Consider the following 11,970-nt stretch of genomic DNA (forward strand, 5'->3'; position numbering starts at 1 on the left):
TTTGTTATTTAATATTGTTATTAAGTATTTAATTTATATTATTTAAAGTGTTTTTTATTTAAATAAAATGGATGATGAAGAAATTCTTAATGCTCTAGACAACTCTTTCGAATTTTCTGAAGATGATGATTATCTCGACCCCGATTACATAGTAAGTGAAAATATTTTACCCGATAATACTTTGGACGGATTTGATCTTTTAGTTTATGCTGAAGATAATGGTACTAAGGTTAAAAATGGAGGAGGTAATATTTTATTAACAAGAGATAATGAAAATGTAACCGAAAATAATTTATTGTCAGCAAATAACGAATGTGAAAATAATGTAAGTGTTGAGGTAGAAAATAGTGAGGTCGAAATTGACGAAAATGTTACTATTAAAGGCAAAAAAAGAGTTGCAAATCCAGTATTTTGGAAAAGGAATATTGCAAAAGTGATGCGTGCTGAAGGAAAAGTCCATACAAGTTTAAAAAAAAAAATAGTACCACCGAGAAAAACTGGTCCTCAGTGTACATGTAAAATGGAGTGTTTCAAAAACGTAACAGATGAACAAAAAAGTCTTACTTTCAAAGTTGTTTAATGATATTGGCAACAAGGTAAAACAGGATACGTTTTTAGCTGGATTGATTACTGTTAATAATATTGTTAGACGTCGGCCTATAACTAATGAAAAACCTAATCGGTCTTTCGCATGCGTCTATAAAGTGCGTATTGACGGTACAAACGAAATAGTAGTTTGTAAAAATGCATTTTGTTCGATATTTAGTGTGCGTAAAGCAGTTGTAGAAAGACTTTTTTCAAATATAAAACAAAATAATCCTAGTTCTAAAGATCTACGCGGAAAACACGCAAACTGGCCTTCAAAAATTTCTGATCAAATTTTATTTCAAATTAAAACACATTCAGAGCTTTCCAAGACTTATTTCACACTATAGTAGGCAAGATAATAATGAAAAGCGATATTTGTCTCCTGAACTAAGTATCAGTAAAATGTACAAATAATATTTGGAAAAACACGAACAAGACATTTTTGAAAAATTAAAAAACGGAGAAAAAGTTAAGCCTATTGTGAAATACGAGTTTTTTTCAGATTATTTTAATAAGAAATTTAATTTGTCATTTGGTAACCCAAAATCTGATACTTGCCAGACCTGAGCCAGGACATAGTTTCCTTCCGTACGATCGTTGTTTTGGGTTAATTGAACAAAAAAAACGAAAAATAGAACGAGTATTTTTGCCACAAACATATCATACAATAGTAAAAGAAACCAACCCAAACAAATTTTACGTCATCAACGTGACTCAAAATATGATTTTAAATTTCTCCGAGTATTTTAAACCATTTTTTAAAAAGTACATTACAAACTCAAAAAAAGATAAATTTTCTATTATGTCTTATCGCCAGATAGATTATTCAATTGATGGATTATTTTGCAGTATTACTGCAAATTATACTGGTAAAGAACATTACATACTTCATAAAATTGACAATAAAAGCCCATTTGAAAATATTCCAATGCCGTATCATAGTATCATAGAACACTTGAAATTAAAGCAGCGAAGTTAAAAGACGTTCAGGAACTAGCTCTGAAATATGTACCACCTGAACATATGTGGTTCTACAGACAGTTTGAAGACAATACAAATAATAATCCTGATCTATCTGATTATGAATATTGATGATATTATTTTTTATTAATATTTTTATGTAACTCAAGCAAAAAAAATAAATAAATAGGAAAAGGAATCCTGTGATACTATTATTTTTACTTTTAACAAACATAAGATTTTTTTTTGTTGTTAAAATATTATTATGTTAAATTTATATGACTAATTTTGTTTGAAAATTTTTATGATTTTTTGTTATACATAAATTTTGTATTTTAAGAAATAACAAGGAAAGGGAATTTTGTGATACTATTATTAATACTTTTGAAAAATATAAGATTTTGTTTTGTTGTTAAAATATTAATATGTTAAATTTATATGATTAATTTTGTTTGAAAATTTTTATGATTTTCTGTTATACATAAATTTTGTATTTTAAGAAATAAAAAGGAAAAGGAATCCTGTGATAATGAATTTTACTAATTTTACCAAATAAAAATTTTGTTTTGTTGTTGTGAATTTAATCAGTCTGTGTGCCACTTGTTTTGTTATAATTTAATTTAAAACTCAAGGCACTGTTTTATTATATTTCAAAGTAATAAAATTAAAATTTCAATTTTTTGAGTAAATTTTTTTAAAATTACTATTAGTATAACCTTTAAAAAACAATATGTTTGGCGCAATAACCAGATAAATCCATAGGTTTCTTAACTTTGGACAACTTTTGACTAAAAAAAAGAAAAAGTTGACTAAATTCTAAGTCCATAGTATTATTTTTCATCATGTTAATTATAGAAAAATTGAATTGTAATAGCTTAAGTATTGATTATCATGGAATAAAACGGTTTTTTATCAGCCCTGAAAAATTTCAAAAAGTGGATTTACCTGGTTGTTGTTCCAAGCCCTTCAATTGTAATCCACGCTCGACGACCGCGAATAAATCGATCAACATATTATTTCAGCCAGTTATCTATCCCCCAAAACATAATATGTTGATGGAACGATTTATTTCAGATGTGGCTTGAAAAATCAGATTTAACAAAAATTATATTTTCTGTATAACACACGTGGAGAGTATTGTATGTTATGTTGCTGTGCGTTTAAGTAGTTCTAGTTTAATCTCGTACTGCGGATTGATCGACTTATTATTTTAAGTACTAGATAATTCATATATTATTGGTACATTACCTAGTATGAATAAAAAAAGTATGATGTCCAATATTTTGGGTTAATCAATAAAATATTTGATTATATTTACCCCACGAAGAAGACATATGCGTCGTAATCAATCAATTAATGATTAAGTTTATTCTTAACTTACCAATCTCTGTTTCTTTTAATTCTTCTATGTCATTAATTTCTATGAAATCAAAAAATATTGTATACACATTTTTTGAGAAATATATTGTATAATATATAAATACAATAATTTATTTTCACTATTCATCAACATTGTTAATGAACACGTTCTTACTAAAACTTGATTATTTTATATTCAATAAGATATTATTATTATTATATTTTTACATTTTACAATGAAATTCAATAACAAATTTATGATTTCGAATATTTAAATTTAAATATTAACTTCTTGATTTTACTTACGTAATGATTTACAATGATCCTCAATATTTTTTGCTTAAAAAAATAATTATACCACATTTTAAAACGAGAAATATATTGAATTTACTATAAACAAGGCTGGGTAAATTAAAGAAAGTTAAAGGTTTTTTTTTAACTTGTTAGTTTTGTTAATTTAAAAAAAAGTAAGTTAAGTTAAAAGTTAACCAATATATTTTTTAACTTCGTTAAGTTAAACATTAGTGGATAAAAAAATTATCCAAGTTAAAATTTTTTTTACACATTGTAACATATTAAGCATACATATATGTACATTATCAAAATTATATGACAGTACATATTGTATGGCTAAATAATAATCATCAGTATTATATTACCATCGATGGTAATTGTCTACTGGTTGGCATATCGGACACAAATTCTATATGAACATTACGATTTCATGGATACCAATAAAAGACTATATTAAAGATACATTCGAGTTTGTTATTCGTATTAATACGACTCAATATACTTTTTCATTGTTAATAAAAATAGCATTTCTACGATTAATAAGTCATTTTATAAATACAAGTGGTATTCTATTAATGTCATACTTTAATATATGGTATATATATATATATATATCCATAGTAAATCTATTTATTTATTCTCACTGATTTTTTTTTTTTGTAACAATATAAGAAAATATCGGTATCTACATACTATAATAATATTTCTCAGACAAACAAAATTATTTTAAAAATTGGTTTGTATAAAAATTAACTTAATTTTTCCTTCTATATAAAATTAACTTGAATTTAACACGTTATATAAATTTAAAAAGCAACTTATTAAATTAAATATCATTTACTTCCCTAACTAGATGATACATTTTTGTTCAAGTTAGAACATTTAAAATTCAACCTAATTTAATGAGAAATTTTATTTTACAATTATATCAACTATCATAAGAAATATAAAATTTTCTACCTGACATCTTTTATTTAGAATCTTTTTCTTTAACAATGGTATGTTTCAATGGTAATACTGTAATAATGGTATGTATCAAGTTTGAAAGATCAATATGGCAATATAATTTACCCATTTCTGTATTTTCTCATTTGACCTAGTTTAGCTCTTTTTTTTTTGTTGCGTTGAGACAAAATATTTTTTAGAATTTATAAATGACTTATTGGTATTTATAAAATTAACTAAATAATATTTTTCATCGCAAGTAAAAATAGACTATATATTTTTTTCCTTAATAATTAAATAAAATATACATTTATAAATGTGCATAAAATGATTTACTTACAGTTGCCTAAGTAAGGTCTTAGATAAAATGATTGATTTATTTTTTCTGTAAATATATAATTTATGAGTAACTTTATATTATATGTATGTTCGAGAATCATAAATAAGTATTATATTTATTTTCTATTAATTTCGTGTTATTAGCGTCGTTCAATGGTGGATGTCATTTACCTAAATGGGTTATTTTTTATATTATTCAATACTATGTCTAGAGTTGGATATACAAATAATCGGTGACGTAGCCATGGGGAAGGGGTTTAGGTGTTGTACCCCTATCCCAATAATTTTTTAAACTTTAATTAAGTAAGGTTAAAAAGGTTGTAAAGAAGATTGTTTCTGTATTGTGGCTACCGCTTGCCGTCTTCTGTGCCCCACAACGATTTTGCAGAAGCAAAATATATTCTATATTTTTTTAAGTATTCTAAAAATATAATGTTTATATGAAGTAATATCATATGTATGTTCCTCAATCAACCTATAACCGTTTAAAATTATTATGTTTAACGATATGGGTAGACTGACATGATTCAATAATTATTTTTCTTGAGTTATTTGATACTATAATTGATAGGTAGGTTATCAATAATTTGTACTTATCCTGATAAGAATGCTTCATCAGGAGCAAACATATTGCTGTGTGTTATATAATAACCAGACTTTATACTAGCATCTTATACACTGAGAAACGTGTTGAGTATTAGTTTATCATTAAGTAGTTTCTTAGACAATGAATATGGATTTGGTTGAAGCCATTCAAATCACTGACGACGTGAAAAATGTGATTAAAAACTAAGATTAAATAACAAAAGAGAATTTAAAATTATATTTGCTAATGCAAAATGCAAATTTGATGACTTAAACATATATTGTAAATATATATATTCCTAATATAGTTTACAAACAAATAAACAGATACAATTTACAGGTTAATTTGCCTCAGGATTATATGTTTATTACAGAATATCTTTATTCAAGCCAATTGTAGATCATTTTTTAGATATATTAATGAGCCATTTTTATATCATAGATCTATAATTGAAAGTTATAAATTTATTTTACTATCGTTCAATTTTTTAAATGACGAAGAAAATATTAAGATAAATAAATAAATTATAAAAGAAAAAATAGATATGTTATTTTCTATACTGTCTGTAGTAAACTCGATTACCATTTATAAATTAGACGTAATTGCATTATATAAAAATAGTTAGTAAATTAATATATAAAGTACGTAGGCGTAAGAAGGTTAAAAAACATAATTTCATATCTTTTGAAGAATACTGTAATTTGCAAATTTATTATTTTTCTTTATCTAGTTAATTTTGTCGAATATTGTAAATTACGTAATTGAGCACATCGTAATACAGTCATCATATATCAACATCATTTGAGTCCTCGTATAAATACGAGAGCGACACCTAATGTAAGGTAAAAAATAGGCAGTTAGATAGTGTTAGGCTGGTAAATTTTCCCTTTTAATAAATTATTAATCATCTTGGAAATTGTTACATTCACATCGGCTTGATTACATAATTCTTTACCCAAACTAAACTGATTTTTATTCTATAGCATTAAGCTGTTTTAACTGCTTGATATTTTTCTCGTATTAAGTAATAAAAGTTCCAATTTTTATAAGTGTTAAAAATACAAGTATTTAATTATTATTTTTGTACCTATCTCTCTCACAATCATCTCAAACTAACGAAGAACGTGCGATGTCTTTAAATAATACTTGTGATAACCTGTCGCAGTGTCCTGCACAGTTATCACTACATGTCGAAATATGAAATTATTAAGTTCCTACACGGCAGAAAATATGTCAGTTTCCGTCCTACGCCATACGTATTATATGGTGAATTCTTTCGAAAAAAAACTATTAATACTATTAATCCTAATAACTATGTATGAAATTACATAATTTTTCCTCTAAAAGTTTGGGCGATATTCTGATAGAATACGTACGATAAACGCATTTGAGAGTTTTCACTCAGATTTTGATTTACATTTTTATCACCGAATTCTGTATGTTTTTAAAATTATTTAAATTATCAAGTTCTTCAAATAAATACATATATCTAAATTAGAACCACAAATTGCCACACAGAAACAAATATCTGAAAAAAAATATGCTGAAAAAGAAGATATTATAAATGAGAACATTTTACATTACACAAAAAACCAAATGAATCAATACGATAGTGTAAAATTTTTAAGTTTTAGAAATAAACCTAAATTATTCTATAATGCCATTTTTATTATTTTGTACTATCTTATTTATTTATATATGAGATATATTATGTGATTTTTTTTTTAAGAAATTACTTTTTTAATGATGGTGATTATTACTTTTAATGTATGAAATATAGTTTAATAAAAAATATAAACACTTAAGCATACTAAAAATACCTTCTGACATAAGTAATTTTTATTCTTCTTCTTTTTCTTCTTCTTTAGCTTTTTTTGTCCTTGAAGGACTTTCGCTGCCTTTACTACTTTTTTCCACCTATCTCTGTCAATACTATCTTCTAAAGTTAATTCCTGGGCGCACTTGTTTATATCTTCATTAACCCTGTCTATCCAGCGCTGCCTAGGGCGACCCCTAGGTCTTTTTCCATTGATTTTTCCTTCCAGAACTTTCTTTAGGATACCATTTGACCTCCATACATGGCCTGCCCACTCAATTCGTTTGCTCTTAAGGTACGCGTTGATACCGGGTTTTTGATAAATTTGTTGTACTTCTACATTAGTTCTTCTTCTGTATACTCCATTTTCTAGTATAGGTCCATAAATCCTTCTAAGAACTCTTCTTTCACAGCAAGCCATTTTTTCCTCATCTTCTTTAGTAGTCAACCATGTTTCACATGCAAATGTTAGAACTGGCCGTAGGAAACTTAAGTACAGGCGTTCCTTTGATCGTCTAGAGAGGAGCTTTGACTTAAACAATTTTTCCAAAGCGTAGTAACCCTTATTAGCGGCTGATATCCTAATTTTAATTTCATTATGCATGTTATTATTTTGATTTATGTTTGCCCCAAGATATTTGAAGTTTTCCACTTGTTGGAAGGTATAGTTTTCTACTACTAGGTTCGAGATATCCTTTGTTCCCCTAGTCATGACTAGATATTTGGTTTTATCCTGTTATACTTCTAGACCCATTGGCTTCGCTGCTTTTAACAAATCATTAGTTCTTATCGCTACATCTTGTCGCGTACTGCCTATTATAACTATATCATCTGCATATGCAAGGAGTGTACTATTCGATAACAACTCCATGCCTTGTCGCATTGGCACTGATCTGATCACTTTCTCAAGCGCTAGGTTAAAGAGAACTGGCGACAAGGCATCACCCTGTTTGAGTCCTGTGCTAACCTCAAATCTGTCAGATGTACTATAAGTAATTTTTATTATTATGTAAAATTTACAAAGTATACAATTTTTTTCTGCTTTGTAGGAACTAACACACGTACCTCTTTTTTTACCATGCACTTAAACCAGAGGCGGACTGGGCTGGCGGGACACCGGGACAAATCCCGCTGACCCGTTACAAAAATATGTTAAATGGCCTCATAATATTTTAGAGATTAAAAATATAGTATTACGATATTTTAATCGACAGAATTGGGGAACCTAGTGAAGTTATGAAAAAAAAAATGTAAAATTATGTAAAAAAGGAATTACTTTTAGAGTTAATTTTAATATATAGGTATTATATTAAAATGTGTACACTGCATCTATAAAAAAAAGTTTCTTATATATTATGTGTAATTTTATTCATATATCTACATAAAATGTTGAAAATATTTTTTAAATAATAAAGGTTTTTTATCATTATTAATATTTTTGCAAACTTATGAATAGGGCTCGGAAGTTGTTGCATTTGCATGTTTTTTTGTGCCATTGGATTTATATTGCTAAGTGAGTTAGAAATTCATTTCAAGAAACTACGACAAAAAATATCAAAATTTTTAAGTGCATATTTTTGCATATTTAGTGATTTTTAGATTTTAGAGCATAAATCTTGATTTTACATTTTTAGAACATATTTTATGATTTTTGAAAATTCAGTATGAAAATTCGAAAAATAAAATAATAAATACATTCATATTAAGAAAATTTTCTTGATATTCTTGTATCGTATTTTTCAAATTTCCATTTAACATTAAAAACAATGTTTTTCCTCTATTGCTTAATATAATATATATTCATATATATATTTATAAATTATAGCTAGCTACTAGCTTTATCTAAAATAAAGTATACAAATATCAAATAGAAACAGCTGCCATCGAAATACGATGATTTTCTATAAATACTTTTCTAGGAAAATAACTCAATTATTATTAAACATTCTACAAGTGCAATTTTTTTATTCAAGAAACATTTTTAATGCTATTTTATTATTATTATTTTAAATTATGATTAAAAATTAAAAATCAGAATTAATTTTATTACTTTGCTTTTCTATATTTATAATTTTATAAAATATTAGAGCATATTTGTACATTTTTAAGCGCATAAGTGCATGCATATTTAGTACTTTTTAAGCGCATTAAGATCCGAGCTTTACTTATGACCAAATCGTTGGTCCCCTGTTAATTTTTGGCCTGGCAAAAAAAATTCCCGCCCTGAAATATTAACCCAGCCGTCCCTGACTTACACATCTTATTTTTATATTCATATAAGAATTAACGCATTACATGTGTAGGAACTAACGTATGTATTTGTTTACCTGCTACTCTCGTGTAAGAACTTACTATTCCCCGTTCCACATATTAGGGAATACCGGCTATCTTTAATTGAATACGATTGTAACTAAGATGTGATTTCAACTAACATTAGTAAACGAATCCTTATGGTTAAATTATCAATATCGTTCAAATTTACAATTGGTGACAACAGGCTTTATTGTAATGTGCAGTAAGACATTAATTGTGCATTAGGAAATATAAAATGTGCAGTTAACTTGACGAAACTGTCCAATTGAGAAATAAATAAAATTTACTTTGTCGAAGTCATTTAAAAATAATCTATATATTATTTTAGTACGTGAAATCATCGGCTAGTTGCGCGTAGTTTGACAAATTTTCGTATAAAGGTTATTTTTATAGAAGTTTGATAGAGTTAGTATTCAGTGTATGGTAAAGCCCACCATTTATCACTTTTACATATATTTTATTTGTGCAGTTGGAAAAATATAAATCTATACAAATAAGCCTGTATGACAAAATAAATATTCTGTTAAATATCAAACATTAATATACTTTACTTATAAGAATGTATTTATTGGTGATGACTAATGCATGATTATTAATAACTATTACATTTTTATCTATACATACAGTGCCGGATTAAACATTTATGGGCCACTAGGCAATAACATTTTGGGTCCTACAAAATTATTTTTTACATTACTATTAATTATTCTTTAACATTACTATTCAATAATTAAAATAAACAGTTTTAATAATAACGAACTATTATTAACAAATAAAATTATGTTTATAACATTTTTTTATTAGCAAGAAAAATTCATTAATTATTATATTATTTCGATTTTTTTCAAAATAATTTTATTATTATTACTGCATATAACACTTACAACTTAATTTAATATATGAAATATAGTATATTATATTTCATAGTGACTTTTGTTTCGTAAATTCGTAAATAAAATACAGATATTATTAAATAAAAAAATATGTAGTTTTCCGTTTTCATAGGGCCCCTTAAATGAGTGAGGCCCTAAGACGGGTGCCTACTCCACCTAATGGGTAATCCGACACTGTATACATATATATTATCCAATTATTGTATAATAAAGAAGTATAAATATTATGTTTAAAACATTAATACACTAAAAATATATATATATATAAGAAAAAAAAAATTAATATTTATTATACCTTCACATGATGTTTGACCTGCATGACATAAATAATATAGAATTAGATAATACTTACACATGTATTAATACATAATTTAATAATTTATTTTTATTCTATGTATTTTTGTATTAAATATTTAATTTTATTAAATGTAATTTACAATTAATTATTAATAATTATAATAAAATGAAATAATAAAATTAAAAATTAAAATGACATGAGTTTATAATTTTTAAGTTCTCCGTTATTGCTTAAACATTTTTTAGACTTAAATTTTAGATTCCTTTAATGGCAGAAAATGAAATTGATACCACATAAAATAATATTATACTTTTAAACTGTACTTGAGTCATACTACATCCAAATACATTTGTTTAATATAGGTATCTACATACGTTTTATGAATCGAGTTCTTTGATACTGAGTGCATAAGGTATATATTATTTTTTATTGTTTATAATAATGATTTTTTTCTATGCATTTGTACTTTTAATCATTGGAATAAATTTAATGTAACCATTATTTGAATCAAATTGGGCACATGAATAAATAGATTGAATTTTTCAAGTAGTGTGAAAAAGTGAAGTAATCTAAATAGTGTTTGAAGTATGAAATATTTCATAAAAAACGTAAAACATTGAAATTTTTTCTAATACAAATATTAATGTTGGTTATTTATAAATTATTAATTATATAAATCGAAACATTTTAGTTCTAGGTATAATCATTGATTTCCTGAATATTATAAAATTGTGAAGTTTTGACAATTATACATAAAAATAAAATGTATGTAAAAAAAAAAAATATATATATGTTATATTACTGAAATATTTCACAATTTTAAATTTCATGAAATTTTCAAACACTAAATTTAAATATAATGTTATATGTTGTCCCGCGATCGTTCATATTAATATTTATTTTTTACAAAATGGTACGCAATTTTGTATTTTGCTTTTAATTACAATAAAAAATGAAAATCATCAATATCAAAGTTTTTCACATTTATATATAACTTACTTGCATACGTATTATCAAGAATACAAATTGTCATAAGAAGAAAAATTAATTTTACATTTGAAAACATTATGTTAATATTTTTTAATTAAATTATAAAAGAATAACCAAACTAGTTGTATTGAACGTTTACCGCTATCAATTCACATATAATTTAAAGCATTTAATTATAAGACTTAACTTATGCGGAGTGCAATACAAATTTTATGTATGTAAGGTAGTTGCACAAATATACTGCATATTCACCTGAACAAACACAGCTAACCATTATATTTCAACGACAATCTATGAAGAATTTAAAAAAATATATTTTTATGGAATATTAGAGAAAGGAAAAAATTATGAATTCATTTAAAATAATTTTTCGATTATTATGTTTGGTTAAAATAGTCGTTTTAAAATTACGTCACAGGTTCCATTGGTTGACCACTTGTCTGTTAGAATAGCTGCATTTTCGTTGCATTTTTACTTTCATTTATTTATATATTAATTTTGAATTTTTTTTTTTTATACTAAAAAACTATTACAATAAACGTTCATTGTTTTCCTAAATATACTACAAATTACATTTTGATCAAATTCG

The 11,970-nt window shown here is 25.4% G+C and overlaps 1 protein-coding gene across 3 annotated transcripts in view; it reads right to left on the minus strand.

Moving 5' to 3' along the window:
- Positions 1–11,528, minus strand: part of LOC112693857 — a 61,309-nt gene extending 49,781 nt beyond the window's left edge. For all 3 annotated transcript variants that reach the window (XM_025569105.1, XM_025569104.1, XM_025569103.1), the window contains exons 1-5: positions 11,391–11,528; positions 10,389–10,406; positions 4,487–4,531; positions 3,214–3,246; positions 2,930–2,968 (exon numbers count right to left, since the gene is read on the minus strand). In XM_025569105.1, the coding sequence (XP_025424890.1) occupies positions 2,930–2,968; positions 3,214–3,246; positions 4,487–4,531; positions 10,389–10,406; positions 11,391–11,457 (202 nt within the window). In that variant the 5' untranslated portion in view covers positions 11,458–11,528. The remainder of the gene's footprint in view (positions 1–2,929; positions 2,969–3,213; positions 3,247–4,486; positions 4,532–10,388; positions 10,407–11,390) is intronic.
- Between the last annotated feature and the right edge of the window lie 442 nt (positions 11,529–11,970).

Source organism: Sipha flava, unplaced genomic scaffold (genome assembly GCF_003268045.1).
Source record: "Sipha flava isolate LNK unplaced genomic scaffold, YSA_version1 118_pilon_pilon, whole genome shotgun sequence".
Classification (NCBI taxonomy): Eukaryota; Metazoa; Arthropoda; class Insecta; order Hemiptera; family Aphididae; genus Sipha; species Sipha flava.